This window comes from Gasterosteus aculeatus, chromosome 9 (assembly GCF_964276395.1).
Source record: "Gasterosteus aculeatus chromosome 9, fGasAcu3.hap1.1, whole genome shotgun sequence".
Classification (NCBI taxonomy): Eukaryota; Metazoa; Chordata; class Actinopteri; order Perciformes; family Gasterosteidae; genus Gasterosteus; species Gasterosteus aculeatus.
In genome coordinates this window covers 15,153,657-15,176,796 of record NC_135696.1, presented here as the reverse complement: position 1 = coordinate 15,176,796, position 23,140 = coordinate 15,153,657, and the positions used below count along the sequence as shown (strand labels likewise).

General features: G+C 42.7%; 1 protein-coding gene across 2 annotated transcripts in view; it reads left to right on the top strand.

Annotated features, from left to right (window-relative positions):
- Window positions 1–23,140, top strand: part of fbxo41 (F-box protein 41) — a 31,525-nt gene that overhangs the window by 483 nt on the left and 7,902 nt on the right. For both annotated transcript variants that reach the window (XM_040186324.2, XM_040186323.2), the window contains exons 2-6: window positions 6,513–7,326; window positions 7,866–8,095; window positions 17,129–17,336; window positions 20,277–20,350; window positions 21,711–22,099. In XM_040186324.2, the coding sequence (XP_040042258.1) occupies window positions 6,778–7,326; window positions 7,866–8,095; window positions 17,129–17,336; window positions 20,277–20,350; window positions 21,711–22,099 (1,450 nt within the window). In that variant the 5' untranslated portion in view covers window positions 6,513–6,777. The remainder of the gene's footprint in view (window positions 1–6,512; window positions 7,327–7,865; window positions 8,096–17,128; window positions 17,337–20,276; window positions 20,351–21,710; window positions 22,100–23,140) is intronic.

Sequence of the window (23,140 nt, the reverse complement as noted above, 5' to 3'; positions counted from 1 at the left end):
GTTGATCCATGTGCAAGCGCACATCCGAGCGCCAGTGGGGTTTTATTCCGTTTGTTTTGGCGCAGAACGCGCTGGTGTTAACTGTCACGTCGGTCCATCGGGAGCCTGAACCGAAGGGGGAAGAGAGGTGGGAAGAGAGGTGGGGGGGCTTTGAACCGGCCTGTTTGTCCCGGATGTGCGAGGGTTACTCGCCGATATATAATTAAATAAATCTAAAAATGAGCACCAGAAACGATGTGAGCATGAAAACAAACAAACGAATGTGTTCTTGCTGCCACGCTGAAGCCCATTTGGGGCTCTTAATATTCATCTGAGCACAGTAGTAATATTCCCATGGGATGCCTCTCGTGAGCAGCACACACATGCATACACACGCACACACACGCACACACATGCACAAGTGGCTGTCAGGCTGTCATGTGAGTCAGTGGGCCGTGGCCTGTAGTTCACTGTGGAAGTGGGAGCAGTCATTGGGTGGCTACAGGAGTAAATGCAGAGAATGAAGATGTTGGGTGAGATATTGTGTGTATACAGTGAGTAGGACTCGCGTCTGCCCGTCTTCTCCACCCACTGGACTGACTTTGTGACGGCGTACCTGCAGTTTGTCCCCGCAGACAAATGGCGTCCTAATGAACACGTTGTGTGCTGATTGTTTTACCAGTTATTGTGCAGTACTTGGATATTCATTGTAGTGTTTGCGTGTTTACGTCACTTTGTGTATATGTTTTCATTCAGTATGCAGTGCACCCCACATTCATTACCCACAATGCCACAGCAGATAGAAATCCTCAGCTGAACACTTGTCTTAAAAATATTCTATGTGTGCTGTTTTAAGGACAGCAGGGAAAGTTGTGTACATTTTTACTAATCATTGACACATGTTTATCTTTCTATGCATCCATCTATCATCCATCTATCATCCATCCATCCATCTATCATCCATCTATCCATCCATATTCTTCTGGATGTATTCAGACAGTTCACGCTAGCAACCCTCACACTGTTATTCACATATTCTAGTGGCGTTTCGGTGCTGGTGATGGTGCCAGACACTAAAGAAACAATGTATTGTTCTAAAATAGCAATCTTTAAGACATAGAAATCTTTGTCTTTTAAGACATTTATTCACAAATGTATGGTTTAATTGAATATAAATATTCCAAAACAAAGAAAATTATCACATGTCAAGTTTTAAACTTGTTGTTTAGATGTTATCCATCCAGTTTTTCCTGTAATCATCACATTTACCACTTGCTATGTCTCACTATCCACTATAATATAAACACAGGAGTGTGTGTGTGTGCTCATGCACAGCTGGCTCAGGCATTCACAGGTTGCTCTGTTATTGTTGCAGCTGCCTGTAAAATGCTGTTTGTCCGACCATCACTGAGAGAACAAGGATCAGGCTCATGGTTCTGGCCGGAGACTAAATGCAAAAAAAAAAATACTGACATGAATGTGTAAACTGCCTTGGTGCAATATTTACTAACTCTTTGTTATTATTTTAGAGGTTTAAAACGCTTCAATAATGACATACCATCTCATTTGAAGCCCCGCCCTTGTTAGCTGGAGCTCTATAAACAGGCCCAGTTGAAATAGGGAATATTTAATCTGCATTGGCACTCACACTCCTCTACCAGCAACTTCTATATCATGCCAACACAGGCTCCGGATTATCGAGTATGAGCCGTTAGACAGGCGAAATGCAGTCACAAGTCATAGAGGCCATTTTCTCCGTCCTTTTCCACACGTGTCCTCAGAAGCCGGGTCCCCAGTCTTGTTTTGGCCCACAGGCTGCGTAATGTACAGAAGAGGCTTGCTCGTGTTCTTTTAAGAGGAAAATAATCCTGTTCAGCTCTGACTAAATAAGATATTGTAGCGTTCCTCGATGGAAGCGCTAGATGTGGAAGCATATAGGAGATATATCGGAGAGGGCTCAATGCATAGGCAGCAGTTGCAGTGATTGATGCTAATAAATGCCTGGTAAATACTTATTATTGGCTCTTACCTGTTGACAAAAATGTAAGATTCATCTTTTTTTTAATACATTCCTTCATTAACTTGTAATCTAAAGCCTTGTCCGTGCAAATAAGCCAGTCGAATGTATATTTATGAATATAGTATATGCTGTCACAGTGATCACACAAGGAACCACTGCTCTCAGTGGCAAAAACAACTTCCCCTGCTGGCATGCATTGTCGAAGTATGTACACCGGAGGATAATTGTTTCTGCTTGGATCAATAGCAGACGGCGGCGAGCCGGGGAACAAGTCGGTCCATCTCGTGCCGATCTGAGCTTCCATAACGAGGCTCATTCGTCGTCACTCCAGAGAGAGAGAGAGAGAGAGAGAGAGAGCTGTGCGCCTTCAGCTAAACTTTTACATTCAGTCTCACCTGTCAACGGAATGTTTATACTCCTTCAATCTTCCGTTGCCTCTTGCGCATTCATAAAGTAAGGGCTCAATGACAGAGAGCCGCTAAACATTCGGCATCAATAACTTTCACGAACAGTCATAAATCCGCCCTGTGATTGTCCAGTGACCTGTGCAGGGGGAACCCGTCCCCGAGCCCCCTTCATTCACAAAATGAAGCGTTTCAAATAATGAATGGTTGAATAAATGTAAATCCACCAGGCACTCTATTAGCTCTATTTTAGCTCTATAACATAACGCTGCAGATTCAGTTGCTAATTCGTCGTCATTTGATACGTTGTCATTATGAACATGGCGGGTTTTCGCCTCTTTCTATTTGTCTTTCTACATTGAGTTTGTCTCCCAAGCTAAGTTGCAGTAATGCCATGTTGCCAAGAAAAAGACTCCTTTAGCCTTTTAGACCTGACGCATGAGGATAAACACACATCTTGTAATTGTTAGACAAGGATAATGTTATTTTTGTTGCTTATTTTGATTCAATTCCTGCTTGTGAGATTGTTCTGTCATGGCAGTCCTATGGCTTTTTCCCACACTAACATACTCTGACAGGCTCATGTAGGCATCTAGAAGGCATCTGGAGCTTTTACTAAACCTCTCATTCAGTGTCTAAAGGAGTCTGTGTATTGTAATGCAGCCTGTGCAGGGAGCATCTCGCAGCTTTGGACAGTTCTCGTCCATTTTTGGCTATTTTTTAAATGGTTGCAGTCAATCTGGTGGTCATTCTACATTGATGCTATGCATTTCTCCGCATAGGGCTTTATTTACCTGGACAATCCAAGGCTTTTTCATGGCTTTTACTGGGAATTATTGATGTGTGATTGGGATCAGCATATGAGAAACATCACAAATACCAGTTCCATTGTTGGAGTGCAGGTCCATGCTGGTCTCACGCCTCTCATAAAGCCTCCAGTGCTGTGAACAGCAGCTCACGGCTGGTTCAGCTCTGCAGCATCTCTGGTGGAAGCTTTGCAGGGGAGCGACATGAATGCTGCGATGCACCTTGACTCACTCAGCTCTCCACACCTCCGAGCAAAACCAATGTGAGAGAGCTCGAGAAGCGGAGCGACATTTGGTTTGGTTTAACCCTGTGAATTTTATAACTTATGAATAAATTCAGACCGAAGTTGCCGTTCAAACCTTTTTCGAGCTGAACTTTTGGGAGTCACGTCATCAGTGCAGCATGAGGGCCCGGCGGATGAATTCAGATGCAATGACTGCAACGTAGGCCTCTTGCAGTAGGAGTTCCAATAAAATACTGTATTACTGGTACAAGGGTTATTGTGCATCTACGGTGATGTTTTTAAACCCTTTTATCAAATGTAACCCCAATTTAGTCAGACACCCACATCACAGATTTAAACCATCTATAGACAATAGTTACACAATTAGATTTGAAAAAACCTGTGCTGTCTGAAGGAGCTGCGAGGATTCATGGGGAGAACTGACTCCCTCTTAATAAACACATGAATGGACATTTAATCTCAGTTTAGTCAACACAACCATACAGCACACAAGGAGGAGGTTGGAGCAGCTATCTCGGGCTGGACTGTTGTGCTCTGCTCCAACTGCAGAAACGCGACGCCTCCTCGTAGTCGTGTCAGGGATGGGTTAGGCAAAGTAACGCTAAAACAATCTGCAATATTCCCTGCGCATCTCCTTCTAGTCAATAGACCATCTGTTTTTGAGAAACGGGCATTTAAAATGAAGTTACATATCTATTTTGTAGCTGATTTTAGTGCGTTTAGAAAGCATCCTTGCCAATGTTAATTGGCTCACAGACATGAGCCTGCTTAGATCTGGTAAATCAAGACCATCATAAAATGTCCAATGATTAGTATTCAAGCGCGTAGCATAGCGCATTACTGCGGGTGTTCGTTTTTAAGATGGACGGGTGAGTAAAATAGACTTAAAAAGAGAGGCCTTTAGTAGGAGAGACAGAAAGGAATCACCCCCCGGAGACGGTTGAAACTGTCTTTTGCGCTTAAAGAGACCTAGATTAGACAGAGCCATGCTGGACAAATCAGGGCATTTGTATATAGATGAGTCCCATTCCCCCCAAATAATCAGCTCAAATACAGCTGTGCACTCAACAGATAGCCGGTGGCCACATACCTCATTTCATATACCGCAATTCAAATGTAAAACAGCATGTCATATAGGGAGGCACTGAAATTAGTATGAATGTGAATCTGTAATGGTATCTGATTTTTTATTTTTTTTAAACATCCAATTCTGCTCGAGAGTCATTACCGCGACATGAAATGTTTCCAGCTGTGTCCCAACAGGTCTTTGATGGCTGATGCAGGCCCTAAATATAAAAATCATATTGAGTACATTTGTAATACTGTTAAGTACACAGAAGCCTTGAAATTATTACTGTGGGCTTGTTTGTTTTTGATTAGGACTGAGTGATGGATGTAATCAATGGTAAATGGCCCACGTTTATGAAGTGATTTTTGTGTGTTTAAAATAAATCATTCACCTACGCACAACTGCTAATGCAAACAGCTGGCCGAGCCCTCAGCAGCAATCAGTGATCAGTGCTTCTCTCATCTCGTCAATATATGTATATAAATGTGATTGAGCTCATTTTGTTTGGCATGTTTATTTAGGCAAGAGGACTTTTTCTTCTTTAAACTCCAAACATTCCACGGGAAGTTAGAGGTTCCTCCTTTTCCTTTTTTTTGGTTTACAAAGTTTTGCAGCTTCCCTCGGACCAACAAACATCTGCGATAATGATCATAATGTTTAGTGATGATTCAATCAATCAATTTAGTCTAAATATTTGCTTGCTAGCAGTCTTCTTCCTCCCTACACACGTCACGAGATTGAGATTATAGAATAAATGCTGTTGTTACCACAGCAACGACTGGTTTCACTGCAAATAATCTTTTTTTTTTTACAAAAAGTTGCTGTCCCCTCCTAGTGTTGGAGCTTCGTCTAAAATGAAATCTCCTGTCTTTCTTCGGTGCAGCTAGAAATGAGGGAAGCTTCCAAACGGCTTCCTTTCCTTCCATTTCCTGCCCGGTTAACTACCTCGCTTTTTAATTTTACGCAGACGGGAATCCCTGCTATCTGCGGCGTGGTGACTGGCTCTGTGCAACTCTCCTCTGTTAATAACTGGGCATGGCGGGCCAGTGCACTCGCTGTTCCAGCCTCATCAGACTTCTAATGACAGTCTTGGTGACTTTCGGGGCTTCCCCCGCGTTTAGGCCCTCTGAGAAGAACCGTCTCGGTGTCTGTGATTTGTGCTTGCCTGCCTGCTTCTCTCGTTAATGGCCGCTGTGAGATGATATGAGAGGATCAGTTCCGGTTCAAGCGTCCGTGTAGAGGTGTTGAAACATCGGCTGTACTTGGATGCGTGTGGGAACCGCGTTGTTCACCAATCCTGGTTGAAGGCTTTAATTGAATTCTATAGAAATAACACTATCAATACTCCACGATCAGGATCTTTGTTTCATTTTGTCCGGCACGATTTATTTTTCTTTTATGAGTATTATTATGATATATTATTATAAGAGGACCCAACTCAGATAGCAGATCCCCTTTTAAAGAACTCAAAAGTTTGCCCATCTGACCCCATAGACTTCAGATTAAGAAACGATGTTGCCGATAACAAGCACTCTCACTAATGGAGCTACCTCCTTTTCCCGACTCCTCTCCCAGTCTTCCTCTGAGTATTCTAGAGTACAAAGTGCAGAGGTCTGCTTTTTAACCCTTGGTAAAAGGCAGGTTTCATGTTTCTCAACCACCAAACCCAAAGATGAATGTTCCTACAGTCCAGACACGGCAAGCTGCGATAGTAAACAGCGCCTCCTCATTCTATTCCTGATCAATCCATACAAACATTTATAATAGTAATAGTAATAGTGTGCAATCCTACGAATAATCACATTTTAAAAAGATGCCTCAGAATGCTAAGAACATGCTCTTAACATTATGACAGGTTCATAATGTCATGTGAATTTAAACATTTACGTATAGAACTTGATTAAGTTCCCTTCCATTCGATGTTGTACCAAAATTCACAGTAAAAAAAACAAACTAAATCTAATGCAGACTTTCTCCCTCTCTCTGTAGGACCTCAGACAGAGGAACCATGACAGATGAAGTGAAAGGACCAGTTGAACGGTTCCACAATGGTCGGTCATGTGACTCGGCCGGCCTCCTCCACTAGCGCACGGCAAACACTTCCTCCCACTGACTTGCCGTCGCCGCCTTGTCGTCCAGTTTTCACCATGAGAGGATCTGTCAGGCGCTCGACCTCTGTGCCCTGGTACTGGCGCCGCTGTTGTGCCGCGTGAGCGCCGTTCCCCCCCTCTCCTCCGGCAGTGGCTGCACTGGAATGGCCTCTCTGGACCTGCCGTACCGCTGTCCTCGCTGCGGGGAGCACAAGCGCTTCCGGAGCCTGTCGTCCCTGCGCGCCCACCTGGAGTACAACCACACGTACGAGACCCTCTACGTCCTCTCCAAATCCAACAGCGTGTGTGACGCCGCCGCCCTGCTGCCGCTGGTGGCCGAGGGAGGCCTCCTCGCGCCCGCCAACAACAACGACCCGTTCGAGCCGCTGCGACCCTCGGCCCTGAGGGAGCGGCGCTTCCCTTGTCGCGAGCTTCCCTGTGCGGACGACTTGAGTCTGACGCCGGCCAACTCCAACGCCGCGGCTCGGTACATTCCCAATGTGGAGTTTCCCCTGGGGGAGATTTTTATGAAGAAAGCTATGTCGTCCGCGGACCCCGGTCCCCACGGCAACCCCAGCACAGCTGTGGCAGTGGCAGCCAATGTAGCGGCCAGCGCTGTGGAGGCGGCCTACGAGGAGGGCCTGGCCAGGCTGAAGGCGCGGGCGTTTGAACGACTGGAGCTGGACGAGCGGCTCGACAAGCTGTCTGAAGAGGTCAATGCGGGCATTTCGGGGGTCAGAGTCAGCTCGGCTCTCCGGAGCGATCAATAAACTAACGCGCAACAGAGGACACATTTCATCAGAGTTTCAGTCTTGGAAACTAAAACTCAAAAATTCTATAATTCGAGCACTTTCTTGTGCAGGTCAAGACAACTGTTACTGTTACAATTTCAGATACAGATGCATCTGAAATTGCAGAACATTGCAGATGTTTTTCAGCATATATTACCATAATAAATAAAGTCATATTGCCTTCTGGTTAGTGGTAGTAGACAATCTAGAGATTTAATATGTTCACTTGTGCTTTCATCTTGGAGAGTCCATTAGGACTTTGAGTATTATTTAGCAACTTATTTAGGAAACATCACATTAAAGGAGCTGTAAGTGTAAGTGTATGCGTATGCTAAACGTAGATATGAGGAGATGTTCACTGACGGAAGTTAACGGCCCAATTTGCGAAACCGGTTTATGTCCCTCACAATGCGGTGATCACGGCGGGACGTAAAGACACTCAAGTGCCTCTTGTCTTGTAGGTGGAGCAGAAAATAGCGGCCCGCGTAGGTCGTCTTCAGTCGGAGCTGGAGAGGAAGAGCTCGGAGCTGGAGCGGGCCAAGCTGGAGAGCGAACGGCTGAGCCAGGAGAAACAAGACCTGGAGGACAAGGCCTCCGAGCTCTCTCGACAGGTGGACGTCTCTGTGGAAATGCTGGCCAACCTCAAACAGGACCTGGTGAACAAGGAGCAGGAGCTCAACCACAAACAACAGTAAGTGACACGCGGGCTCCTCAGACCTCGTGGCGTGCGTTCCTTACTCCTCAGAATATATATTTTCCATTAGAGGTTGACTCTCGATAATGTAGTGATCATCTAGTTCAAAGGTTGCAGCTTCTAAAAAGTCTGCTGGGCCTGTCAAGCCAATGGTATACCTTTCAGTTTTGGGGCCGTTTGTTAGAAAAAGGAAGATGTTGCCTTAATTGTCGTTTAAATGAATCCATAGTTGCAGCCCACACTGCTCATTGTTTGTGTGCTCTTCCTTTCACTAAACACGTGGCCATGCAACCACTCACACACACTCCCCTCCTCTCCTCCACCTCTACCTATTAGTTGATGGTATTATTCTCTGTAGCATGCGCCCGCCAGATGTGGTCTGCATCTGTCCCGTTGCTCTCTCCATGCACCAGTGCCTTGCAGGCCGGTTGGTGGCTCATGCTGAATGGAGCAGCCTCTCTCTCTCTCTCTCTCTCTCTCTCTCTCTCGGAGCAGTCTGTCCATAAAGCTGCCATGCGGCTTCTTGAACCAGTTGAAAGTACGGCTGCTTTAAATAGAAGAGGCGATTGGATATAATTCACAGAGTGGTGATGAAAGTTACTGCTGGCTCTGAATCTGACAAACGTGATTTAGAGCCGGTCCCCACATTGGAACAAAGAGTGAGTGAGAGCAGGCTTTATTTTTCATGTTTTCAGAGCTTTTATTTTAATTAATCCCAGAGTTATTTATTGTGTGCTCCAAACATTGAGGCTATTTTCAGTTTGACAGGCCAGGGAATATACGTATATACAATGTATTATGTTTATTAAATCCATCTTAAAATGGAAGGTAATAAATAAAGGTATTTCACAAAATGGTTTACCTTTTCCTCTCTCACAAATGATGGTTTTGGCCGTGGTCTTGGCCGGTTGCCTCTCCCATCACCTTGATCCCAAGTGTTGTGGATGACGTGTAAATGGATAAAAGCAGATTGTGTTATAGTCGTGAATTAATAGACTGAGGACCTGCCCCAATCCTCCTAAAGGAGTAAAACCTGCAAAATGCCGCACAAATTACATTAATGTGTAGTAAGTAATTTTATAGCTGATGCAATCACAATGGCATGCTCTTTGCCTTTTTGCATCAATTGTCTTTGATCAGGTCACCATCAGATTTTGACAGGTTTTTCCGAATGGGGACATGAGGACAGTCAGCCTAATGTTTTCAGCTTCCTGCGGGTTTTTGTCAATTTCTTTTATGAGGCGTCTAATCTCACAACAAACACCCAAATGCAATGTGCAGTTCAAGCAAAAAGCGAATGAACACAGCCATTTAAAACTATTATTAAAGATGGATTATACAACAAGAATGAACTAGATCTACCTCATACCTCATGTCACATTCACCTGTGGAAAACACATTGTCCATGAACATTAAAAGCAGTTCAAGTCAATGAACGGCAATCATTGCGGTAAGAAAGAAATAATTGGATGGTTTGATTACAGCGGACATGAGGTTTATTTCTTTTTTGTTGAAGAATTTGATAAATTAGTTGCTGGGAGGTAAACAGAATTTGAACTAATTTATCAGAAATACCTCAAGAATAAATTGCCATCCAGCTTTAATAGTAAGACATTATTTTTATTATCCCCGTCAGGAGCTATCCATTAAGTAGGTCATCTTGGCTCCTGCTGATCAACTCACAAAAAGAGCTTTGTGTCAGCTTCACTGGTAATATTAGAAGTTGAGCGGCTGATCTTGTGATATGAAGATCAAAATAAGAATTACACCGCAGGAAAAGCACGCTTTTCTTCAATTCAGTCCCGCCCCTCTGGTATGAAGGGTAAAGTAGCTATGATCATTTCTTCCAAAACTGGTGGCATCAGACTGGGATGTTCTTACTCCTAAAAGGCCGTGGGCTGAATAACTGCCTCCCAGCTATGCAAGCAACCCAGGCTCCCTCTTTCTCTCTCACACACACACTTTTCCTGTGGCGTTCTCCCTCAGGAGCAGCTGGCAGTCAAACAGTAAGCTCATTCAAGACTCCAAAATACAGTCTGAGAAGGAAAAAGAGCATCACAGTGGATGAATGTTCAGCAGGGTTGATGACGAAGCAGAAAGCAAAGGAAAACATAGAGCGACAGAGTCAGCGAGTGACTTTGTGCAGTCTTCGAAACTTCAAGGAGATATGCATCATGTAGTTCTGTATTAGTGGTGTCAAGTGCTGAAAAAGCGAGACGCCTAATCGGGAGTTGCTATGACAACCAGAGGAGACTCCCACGAGCTGGCTTCTGCTGCGAGCAGCGCAATGCATAAATATATGACACAACATAATCGTTTATTCTGCCCTAAGAAACGCTGTGCATGTTTTTCGAAGAGCATACAAAATGCCTCAGGTACATTTATGCTTATCGGCTTCGTCCTCATCATAATGTACAGTTCAATTAGTAGCATTATTATTGTGTTAACGCATTCATTAATGTGGCGAAAAGGAAAAAGCATCTTTTTTAAAATTTTAAATCTCTTTTTCGGTTGAGTTGATGGAACCAAAGTCATTTGTAACCACTAATGTCGTGTTTTAAATACACACAAGACGTGACAACATGTGTGAGGATGAAAGTTCTCAAAGTTAAGGTTAGTCATTCAAAAATAACTCATCAGTTTTCACCCTGCATGTACAGTAGCTGTTATTTCTTACTTCTGTAACCCAGCTAATGCGTTTCTCCAAATGAACTGTAGCTCGGAATGTGACTCTTGTAATATAAGTTGTTTTGCTACAGACTAGATAAAGCGTTAATGTCCTGGCAGTAGCTTATAGCTTTGGTTTTATATTCGATTTGATTAAATTGATTTTTAGGTTGATGTCAAAGAAATATTTTAACTGCTACTGTGTGTTTGCATTGCAACACATCACCATTAAATTAAATAATAATAATAAAATCATTTTGTGATTAATCTGGATTAATTGTTAATAATCGCCAATAATGAAAAATCGTTGCCCAGTACTGCTTATTAATAAACAAACACCAACAAACAATACTGAAAAAAATCCCAGCATGCTCATTCTGTAGCAGTCACTGAAAGAACATAATGATAAACATTAGACCACATTGTGGCAGTCAAAGCTGAATTAATAAGAGAGTCCCTCAAGCATGCATGTTAAGTGGTTTGATAACAGCTGGAATAAATGACCAGCATCTGTAATTAGCGAAAACTGGAGCCTGAAAAAATATTGTGAATGGTGCTACGTTTATCTCCATCAATGCGCCACAGACCAAAAACTGGAACCTCATTGTCTTTCACGAGAATCTGTTGAATACCGTTATAATCTTTCCAGCCATTAGTTGTTCAATGACATCCAAAACATTTATTTAGTTTCCTAGATATTCACCAATCGCTAATATGCCAGCTGTTGTAATATTGTTCCAGTAGATCATATTATAGAGCTATTTCTAATTAACGGATCTACAGTTTGTGATCCTTTCCACTCTTGGATATGATGGCTGACCTTACTGCTTCTGCAGGAGGACATCATAGTGTATGCTGCCAGAATACAAGGCGCTGGATCTTTTAATGTTTCATTTTTTATCTTCCCGGTTTAGAGGTTTGTATGAGATATGCAGGTTGATGCTACAGTCATTAATACTCCAATCCTGGCCCAAGTTAAAGATCAAACCATTTGTCAACTAAGTGATGTAAATGTGCATGAGTTAGACAAGAGGCTGCACACAACACACACACACACACGCACACACACACACACACACACACACACACACACAAACACAGACACAGACACACACACACACCCACACCTGAAGCTTGACCCATTCCTACAACCATCTGTGATAAATTAAGTGTGGCCAGTGCCGCATAAGGAAGCTAAAGGCTTCACAGAGTAACTGTGGCTCCCTTGAAAAAAACAATCTATGCAAAGTGAAGGTGTCAGTGCAGAGAGAGAACTCGCCTCATTAACGCCGGTGTCACAGAGAGAGGAGCATCAAGCATTAGCGCGGCAAGACCTCTCTCAAAATGAAAATAAACCAGAGTAAGGACGTGACCTGCAATACATCTGAGAATGTGGACTTGAGAAATGAGTTTGAGCTCTAATAATTGATTCTTTGTTTTCATACAATGTGATAAAGCTTTGTGTATTTCAAAATATGTCAAAGCATTGGAACGTGTAGTAATATTTGTCCAATTTGTCAATTGTAGTATCGATGCCAAACACTTTAGCGCTACTAAAAATGATAAATGTTCATGTTCGTTGTTCGTTGTTTTCATGTAAAATTTTCAAAGATTAATACTTGACACATACTGTCTTACAGTAATAGGATTAGCTGTCTACATATAGATACATACAAGGCAGTGTAGAGTTTAGGGAGAATCATGCTCTGTGGAAAACAAAGTGCATACATAGAAACCACATTCAGCAATTAAGTGAAATATACAAAAAGAGGGTTCTGATGATTCACTGAATTTTAGCCTTTAGAGCGAGCAGGATTTATGAGCGGAGGGCTGTTCACGTCCATCATTAGACAGAAGACATTGATGTGCGTGTCCTTGAGGCTGGATGAAAGGCTTTTGAAAAGGAAGGAAAAGGGAGACATGAAGGATGATGCAGCCGGTCTTTCAGTGGATGAGTCTGTTTTCTTTCTCATTTTGTTAAATCTCACATGAAAGGTTAAAGTAACCAGTGCACTGTTAGCAGATGCACTGTGGTCATAAGCGTGTGAGAATGTACTGTGGTTTAGTCAGTTGATATTGAGACAACGCCTGTGTGAGTGAACATTCTTTACTTAAGCCGACATGTTTATCTGATCGATGCTCAGGAAATTAATGGCATATCAACTGATGAATAATTTTCAAGCAGAAGATAGTATTCTTCAGCCTCTTACATTTGAGATTTTCATTTTTTGGGAAAATGGCGGTTCTGGGAAATTTGTCATAATTTGTAGTTGTTATGCCATGCAGAGACACTCTGTGACTACTTAATTAAAGATATTATATTCACTTAAAAAATACAGCAATTGAAATTGAAGACTGAACTGTAACAGTGTGAAGGCGGCAGTAAATCGAATGTGGTCTAAACAGTGTTGTAAAGGTGCATGACAAAATATAAAGTTAAACAAACTAAAGCCATATGACAAAACCAAATGAAAGATATCTTTAAAGAAAAGCAGAGAGCTGCAGTCTGGAAAACTACTATATATTGTCAAAGATATGTCTTTTTTCCCCCAGTTGCACCTCTGCAAAGCGATACAGTACAAAACCTCACCGGCATCATACAACATTTATTTTTGCCGGGTTATTCTCTGTCTTTGAGAGACATTTTCTCCCATAATGGTATATTGATCATTTGTGTCAATGCTCCTTGCTGTTCGGGTGACCCAGCCTCAGATGAGAAAGAACTGATTCAACAGTAAAATATTTACTCTCCCGCGATTGATCGTCGGAGCCGAGATGTGGGTCAGCGGTTTCTTTGGAGAACGGTCATGCTTTTTCTTTTTCTTTTCACTCAGCCTGCATCATCTTCATCATCCCTTCTCTCCCCCTCTCATCCTTGTCCGTCTCACATCCCGTCCTTGTGTAGCGGATCCCTCTTCACATCTCCTCGTGCCGGCGTTCTCTTTGTGTGTTTTTGTGTGATGCGTGCATATTTATGACATGATGAAGCAGGTGTCAAAACACAACGGGACACAGGTGACGTCTGTGAAAGGAGCCTGACCTTCTTGTGTGTGTAACAATGAAACACTGGAGGCTCAGCTATTCATTATCTCTCTGGATATATGAAGTTGCATCGGTAAATGTAACTGTTAGCAAGCTGCCAGGGCTGCATTTAACAAGACTGCAGCTTTTGAAGAGAAAAGAAGGCATCAGACTCAAAATCAACATAATTTCTACAAATTTCTCATCGCCTTGTCATTCCCGGCGACTCAACAACCCGCATGTTAATCCCCAAGAAAAGATGGCGGTCCTCCTTGTAAGCTTCCCCAGCGTGTGGGTAAACACCCACAGACACGTTTGCCACCTTGAGGCTTTACTTCCGACGTGTTGGTTTGTGTCACGCTTTGAATGTGTGTGTGTGTCGCAAACAGGTTTGACAACAGGAAGCAGCCACATCCCATTCCGCTCTCCTCCTGTGACGAACCTCCCGTGTTTTGCTGCAGAGTTCTGTTTGCTCCGGGTTGTTTTTTTGCCTCTGCAGGGTTTTTCTTCACGGCAGCAATAAAGAGATAGTTGTATTTCATTACAGGCCGAACTAAAAACAGTGCTCTGTCTTTGTTCCTTTCTGTTTATTAGCTTGAATGAATGAGTGCAGAAGTTTGGCTTCAGGCCGCTTGATCGCACACCACGTTAGGTACAGCTCCAATCGTTTCATTGAAATCATGATACTTTGACTCATTAATTGTGCACCACAATGAGATATTTAAAGTTGGAAGCACATTTTCCACATTCATCTGATGATTAATGAAGGTTGATCTCGTGTTTGCATTGAACAAAGCTATGATGGTGCCAAGTTCAGCTATCTAAGAAAGAAAAAAGTGGTTTGCCCATTGGATTATATATAAACACGGAATACTTCATCGAAGCACACTTCGCAAACTCAGAAAAAAATGAATGCAAGAAAGGAAAAAAGTGTGTGTTGAAAGCTGCACTCATAAATATGATAATCTAAATATGAATATAAATCAAAATATTAAATGTGCAATGTAAAAGGGATCTCTCACAGAGAGTCATATAAATATGAAACTAATGTTCCGTATTTATGTAAATAGTGATCATATTTAATTGTTTCACACCCGTCAAAGTTGATGTTAAACTTAAACTAATTCATTGCATTTTTTGGTAGTAACCATTTTGAAAGTACTTAACACAATGCATTAATTTATGCAAGTAATTTATGTGAAAGGATGTGTAATTTAGTGCAATTGTCATGACTGCGCTAAGTGTTGTGTACTTTAGGTCGAGGCGCTGTGCAGGTGTTACTACTTGAGGCTTGGTGTGCATGTGACCTTCATTTGAAGTTCTTTGTTAATTAACTCTTATCGGCGTCTCCACACGCCACCGGCTCATTATGTGGTTGAATCCAGAACTCACCTCCAGTCTGTATCTTCGGTGTGTCTCCTTTAAGTTCCCTGACCATACATTCTTTGTAATGCGCTGTCTGCATGTTGAAATCCCCTATTTCCTTTTCCAGAAGCGGAGGGGAGAGTTTACGGTTGGTTGAAGATGAGGTAATTGGAAGAGCTTGTAGCCGAGACAGTTTACGTCTCATGCAAACACACACATTCTTTGTGTTTTCTCTGTAAACGTCCACAGTAGCGAAGGAGTGTACAGTAACACGAAGTTCCTTCCATTCTACCCTGCAGTTTAACACCTTTATGGAGTGACATGTTTCCTCTTCATCCTTGCCGGAGGATAGGAAAAGTTAAGCCAGATGGCAAACCATTTTGATCACAGAATGCTCCCGTTTCAAGAAAATTCCCCTTAAGTTAATGTGGGCTATTACTGTTTTTGGATGGATCCTGGATTCACAATGGTTAGCAGTAATGGATGTTTGACATCAGTTAGATCTAAAAGTATCCGCCCCTGTAAGCAGCCTGGCTTATTTCATGAGCTCCAATCATTTTAAATTGGAGGGACCGAGATTGTCCGTCCCCATTTTCTCTCTGCGGCGAGTCAGTCTGGAACTTTGTAATGATTCATTTAGCTTTTTCAGATGTCTTGTTAAGTTGTGCTTCCTGCATTGCTTAGGCAGTACACACTGTTTATAAGGACACAAACCCAAAGAAGGTGCCATATGGACACAGTTTCACATTGAAAGGCATGAGAAGGGAAGCCCTGTACGGCAGATGTGGGATAATGGGTCGGGTGGTGTTTCAGGAAAATGTCTGTCTGCATTTAAGTTATAGTACTTTACAAGAAGCAGTATTATTAATAGATATACCCCAAATATTCACAAACAATTTGGATAATTGATGGATTATCTGTCTATATCAAACAAAAAATGAATTTTAATCATTGAATTATTGTTTTGTGTTCTTGTGGTGTATTGTGAGTTTATATTGAGTCTATTGGTAGACATTTTTCATGGACTGAATAAACGATTTCTGGATCAATCACCCAAAGAAATGAACAACAAACACACAAGAGTAATTCTAAATTGTCAGATAAACACAATGTACACCAACCGCTCAGCACCAATTCTCAGGCAGCCACAGTTAGCGACTTACGGGTGGACGCGTGGGACATGTGGCAGCTAAAAAGCCAGATGTTTCCTTCAGGCGTCGGTAGAGACCAACAACGACTGAAAGAGGCGGAACTCTGGACTTAAATTCAATAAAGGTCCTCCGTAACTCTCTTAAAGAGGCAACTGTCTGTTCACTATATTAACTTAAAAGAGATTGACGCATACCCTAATGTGGTTTTCACATCTCGTTTCTACTGCCTCCAAGTGGCTACAACTACTCAGTCATTGCAAGTCGAAAGAATTAACGGAGCTGTATGAGCACAGTGCTCATATGATTCGTAATCCGATCTTGAATGTATTGAGTTAATATAATCCGAATAATCAAATCTGAACGTATAGGATTTTTTATTTTATCACGTGACCGTCATCATTTTTTTCCGGACGACACTGAACAAAAAAACACTGCAAGGAATGCTGAGGAATATACAGCGGGCCTCCAGGCCGCGGACGACCAACAATGTCTGAATTCCTGGTGTGTTTTCCTCTGTATCTGAGCAACACACTGTCCCTTAAAAGGACGGGAGCTTAGCCCTGCTGCGCCTGCAGCGGTATAAATATACAGCTGCTCTCACACCCTCTATTCCTCTTCTCTCTCTCTACTCTATTTGTGACGGTATTGTGAACGTTTCTCTGTCGCCGAGCCTCGTAGTGTGTCGTCTCTGAAAAGCACAGTACGCCGTGTTCTGTGAGGTTTCTTTTTAAGTGTCCTGCGGCAAACATTTAAAATCTCCAGTGAGCCAGATTGACTTTAAAATAAGCAAAAAACAACGCTGCCCTTCCCCGTCTCTGCCTTTTAGGGAAGTCGCCCAGATCGACCAGTTCCTCCAGGAGACGGCGGCGCGTGAGGCCAATGCCAAGGTGCGGCTGCAGCAGTTCATCGAGGAGCTGCTGGACCGAGCCGATCGCGCCGAAAAACAGCTGCAGATCATCAGCAGCTGCGGCAGCACGCCGAACGGCAGCCTGGGGCGCTGTAGCCTCCAGGCCTCCAAGGGCAATGGACGCCAGGTGAGGAAGTGATGTATTGACACGTCTCCTTGTGTCTTCCACACTGCGAAATGCACAGTGACATCATTTTATCATTAATAGATTTAAAGGAATTAAAGGACTTGAAGTCATTTTCTCATTGTCTGAGAAAAAAATCATGATGAAACAGTTTATTTATTATTAGATCACATTGAACTGCACAATAATACAGAGAGACAAAATGCGCTTTAACTTTGTAGTACATTTTTGTTGAATAGTGCCTATGCCTTGATTATATTGACCCACAATGAAGCAGACTTAAGGTGGCCGAGAGGACAAGTCTACTCTTCTACTCTTCTCTAGTACGGTGACTCTCCATCACTTTCCCGAGTTTTCATACACCAGTAGGTTAAATTCAGTAATCTAAAATCACCTCTCTACACATACACAAGAAGAGAGTATGTTTGTGTGCTTGAGGTATTTTAAGTAATTAAGCTCATTTGTTTTTCTTCCTGTTCCAGGAACCATTCATTAGCTTCTTATTGACTCTACTAGAACAACCTAAATTTAGGCTTGCAGAGATGTTTTCATGAAGTCACAAGGCACGGTGACGCAATGGGTTATTTAATGAGTGCACATGTGGTAAAGATTGTTTATTTGCAATTTTGAGCAAAGCTGGACTCTGCTGCCCAGCGGCTGCATGAAGTTAACTAATTCTCTTCCTGGCCAATTCAACGCGGATTTGTTGTTCGATTCAATCCGTTCTGTTCTGATTAACGCTCACAGTTGGTCTGGATGAGGGAGGGTAGCACAAAGCCACAATGTGACACTCATGATAACTGCTTAGTGCACTGTAATGAAAAACTTCCTCGTGGTCCAGAAACTTGAGATCATGCCTTCGGGCTGGGTTCAGCTCCAACTGTGGAATTTCCCCCTCTTCTTTTGTGTCACAGCACGAGGACACAAACGTGGAAGCGTCTCTTAAATATGTAATTTATTGAAGTTATTATCCAACATCTCTTGGAAAAAAGGGTGACCTGTTTCATTGCACAGACCTGTGCGCTGCCATGGAAACCAGTTCTTGAATCAGATGTAATGCTGTAAATATCTACCAGAGAGAAATGACAGAGCATTAACACGCAAAGCTGCCAAAAATAGTTTAATGGAATTTTCCCAGCAAATACGATTTAGTCAGATACATTTGAGATTGAGGTATTCTTCCCCCTAAACCATCCGACCTGCGATTGACCCAGAACACTGCCATCTATATTTAGATGCCATCTCTTTGCATTTAAACGTCAGCCGGTTTCCTGTGCAACCGTGAATAATCAAGATGACACGTACACGTGTGGAGTCACAGACGAGCCGGCACCTTGTTACACAGTGAAGGGAAGCCCGCAGATGTCACCCAACCAGCCTCACTCCCCGTCTCTCTGTCACGACATCAGCGAGGTCGCCATCATCTCCTAGGAGACCGATTTTTTGAGCCGCAGAAGGATTTTGGGACTGGCAGCGAGAGAAGCGATGGTTGGCTTTTTTCCTGCTCCCTCTCTGGTTCTTCTGCTCCATCTTCATGCTTCGGTCACAGGAAGTGGATGGTGGATTCAACCGTAGTATTTTATAAACCTCAGACAGAGAGACAACGCGAGAGATTGATAGAGAACTACTTAATTTGACTGCTGAAGGGGTTCCATTCATTTCTGGGAGATTTGTTCCTGTTGAGCTCTCACTGTGAGCTGGCCTTGCAATAAGAGATGTTTGGCTGGTTTCGTCCTTGGTGCATTTTCACTGTTGGCACTAACCCAGAAATCAAGCTGAGTGAGTAGAAGCGGAGTAAAGAAAGCTAGAGAGGCAGCGACAGAGTCTGTGTTTGTGCACGTTATCCCTCTGTGGCACGATGCCAGTCTGGTACGCACAGTTCCACCTGACGACACTTCAAACACAAAACACTCCGTACCACTAACTTCAGTGCACAAGCACAGGAGTGAGGAGGTTTTTGCTCTCAGGCGAAGCGAGGGGGGAGAGTCAGGCTGCACACCCGCCATCAAATGCCCTTTAACAAAGATCTCCACTGCCTTAAATGCCACAGCCAAATATTGTCCTCCATCATTTTGTCCATCTGACAATTTGGAGCAGTCCACGGCCTCGCCTGATATGTAATGACATTTTTTATATAATTTATTCCATTATTTCAAATATATTTCTATTCTATACTTTCTTTCCCACTTCTAAAAGGCTGTTAAGTGGTGCTTTAGTTTAAAAACTTTCATTTTTAAGAATGAGAGTTGTCAAAATGTAATGACTTGATGACATTTACTCGTAGCACTAATGCTCCACACAGAATGGACGCTTTCAGTTACGAGAGCTTTTCCTTTGTGGCCCCCTCGAGAGGAAATGATCACAATTATCTTAACAAGCTGTCAAGATCAGCTGTTATGTCTGATCATCATTAATCATCATAACTTCTCATTGTGCTGGAAAAGGGTTTGTTTGTTGATGTTGCTGATACTGTCCCAAAGGCATTATAATGTACACGCTCAAACCTATAAACTGGAGTGAGATCAAACCGTACCACTAAACACGGAGGAAATGTCTTTCATTTATGTCAGTTTTGATTATTTATTATTTATTTAAGCTGAGGTTTAAAGAAGCTTTCCGTTGTTACAGCAAAAGGCTGCTTTGTGATTTTAGCGTCTTCCTCCAGCAAGTCTTAATTTTTTGTGCAGAGCCGACTAACTGCGACCACTTCTTTTAAAATAATTGCTTTTTCTGTCATGACATAATGCGAAATTATATTTTAGAAAAATGCTAACAAAGAAATTTGTAATTCCCACATTTCACGTTACCGCCACAGTAACAACGCTGCCATTAGCCCTTCAGAAGCTGACTAAGCACTTGAGCTTTGGGATGTCTGAGGAAGCCGCCAGGTGTTGTGTAATTATTACTAACAGCTTTTCTTTCTGCGTGTCTGCGTCTTTCCAGAGAAACTCCAGCAACTCTGGGAGCACAAGAGGCATGTACCACGTGTCCGACCGGCGTTCCTCCCCCAGCACAGGGTCAGTCAGCACATTTACACGTCTGTCGATCCGTCTGTACTGAGGGACAATAATAATGTTGCATTGTTGGCCCTTGGTGCACGTCCTCTTTCTTACCCTGTGAAAGCCGATGTAGTGAAACAGTCTGTCAGTTGTGTTGAAAGGTAAACAGGACTAAATGTACTGCCAATGTTGCAGCAATTGGCCTTTGGGGTACAACATGTGTCAGCCATGTGTCTGTCTGACCACTCTTTGTATTAATAAAGAAAACTTTATGCAAAAACAATTATTAGATCACTGGATTGATCTATTCTTTGATAGAAAAAATGTTTTTAATCTATTTATTTTAACATTTGCTGGTTCCAGCTTTTCAAATGCAAATTAGTTTTTTCTTGTTGTTATATAATATTACATAAATACAATGTTGTTTGAATCCATGAATTAAGATTTTGATGTGCAGTATTGAACTGTGATACAATACATCCCGTTTTTTGCACGACTCTCATTCAGGACTGAGTTACAGGTCAGACGTCTCTCTGAACGTATTTCTGTTTCCCAGCTGGAGGTTTCAGACGCATGGCTGCACTATAGTACTCTGACTAACACAACTGTCATTGCCAGTTGGTATGTGAATGTGTTTCCTGACGTGACGTCACAGAGAATCTGTCAGGCCTTCCCCAATAAATCATCAGAGCACGACACATACAGTGGCACAACAACAAGACGTCTTCTGACTATTAAAAGTCATAATTCCAGTTAACAGTCAAACGTCTACATGTGTCAATTTTACATCAAATTCCTCAAAATGTTTGCTTTAACACAAATATATATATATATATATAAATAGTTTGATCATAAATGTTGATAAATAAATTGATAAACTTATGATAGTGTGTGCAGGTTGATATGCACATATCACTTCAGAATATGAGGATTTTCCTCCTTTAAATGTCAATGTCTGTTGTTTTTTTATTCTTCTGTGATTCAATTCAATTTCAAACATAACATCTAATTTCTTCCAATGAATAGTGAGCCTTTTTTACAATTTCTCTCCATACTTGTTAGTATGGAGAGAAATTGGTAATCTTGATCTTCTCATAATTGGGATCAACTCATTACATCTCACTATTGATTTATTGCTGACAAATGTCAATGTCACAATGACCACAATGTTCTCTATAAATAGTTCGCCATTTGAAGGATTGGTTGCAACCTGAGCTTGAGACATTGTGGAAGATTTCTATTAAGATACAAAATGCAAAGACATCTTTGTTATCAAATTTCCATATTGATCATCAAGTTTTTTTTAACCATTTATATATATTTTTTAAATAATCAGAAGATCATTATCCATAGTACAGTTTCTTCCCTTTTCCTGCAGAGCGTCGGGCCGGATCAAGTCCGTCTCACAGGGCTCCGGCGGTTACGACAGCGACAGCGTTGAGATGCACCCCATGGAGGACTGTCCGGAGTCTCAGTACTATCACATGCAGTGCCGGCTGGGCGAGGCGGGCTACGAGCGCTCCCCGGGGTGCGGCGGCGGGGGATCCAGGAGCTGGGGTCTTCGCAAACAGGCCATCCAGAATTGGCAGCGCCGACCTTACAGGAACAGCACGGAAGGCGAGGAAGGAGACGTGTCTGACGTGGGCTCCCGGACCACCGAGTCGGAGGTGGAGATGTGGGAACAGGAGAGGAGAGCTGTGGCTGAAGTCCAGCAGTCGGCACCTCCCTACTCTCACCACGGCAGGACGGGGTATCGGCCCAACACAGGTTAGCGACTCCCTGGGAGGTGCTTTATTTTTAGAAACTGTCAAACTCTCTCTCCAATCATACATCCAGACACATGGGAGCCGGGATTCATGAAATAAAGGCCTTAAAATGAGTCCCCAGAGGGATGTGGATCCAGGTCAGGCTCAGATGCAGTCGCTGTAATGTTTTTGGAGCTGGGTCACTGACCAGAACTCCTTCTGTCCTAGTGTGGATCAGACATGAGCACGAAATGTACACGTTGAGGAAAGAGGCTCATTATCTGCTGCGGTATGTAGACGCAACAATATAAAAATACGCTAACTGAAGTAACTTTCTCAAATCCTTTTGCAAAGGTTTTTGGTGTTTTTTCTTGTACGTACAGGGCTGAGGGTAGAGAGCACAATGTGCTTTACAGCACTGATATTCATTTACTTACATTGACTTCACTAGCTTCAAAGCCAGATGTTAGCTGTTTAAAGCTACTGCAAGAAACTTTTAACCGGCTATGAAAAAGTCTAATGCAGATCCCTCTATATGACCGATACAACAACACAATATTTTTATTTTGATGGTTATTCTTAATGCCGAAATCAACAATTAACAGCATGCAGGTGCACGACAACGCCTGAGACTCCAGCCAATCTTTTTGTATTGGATAGAGCGATGTTTGCCTGTTGTATTGTCTCAGTTCTTCCTCTCATACACTGAGCTTTACTTTAAGCCATTTCCACCACAGATTGTTCAGCTCTTTGTTAACATCCTGCGCTGCCAAAATCCTTAAACCCGCTGCTGCCCTCCGTTTTCCTTCACCTGCTGTTGCGTTTGTTCTAAATATCAAGCGGACTAATGCAGTCTGGGAAGAAGCGAAACTGGGCCAGACCAGAGCCCCATGACAAATTGGCATGAACTGCCACGACTGCCCCGTGAATTCAAAGGTTGTTTTCTCATGTAACACTCAACATGTTGCTGGCGTTCCTCCGCTCTGACGTAGTTCTCTTTATTCGGAGGGTTTTATCAGATGGTGCGTATCTGCAAGCACACCGTCTTACTCTCAGCATGTAG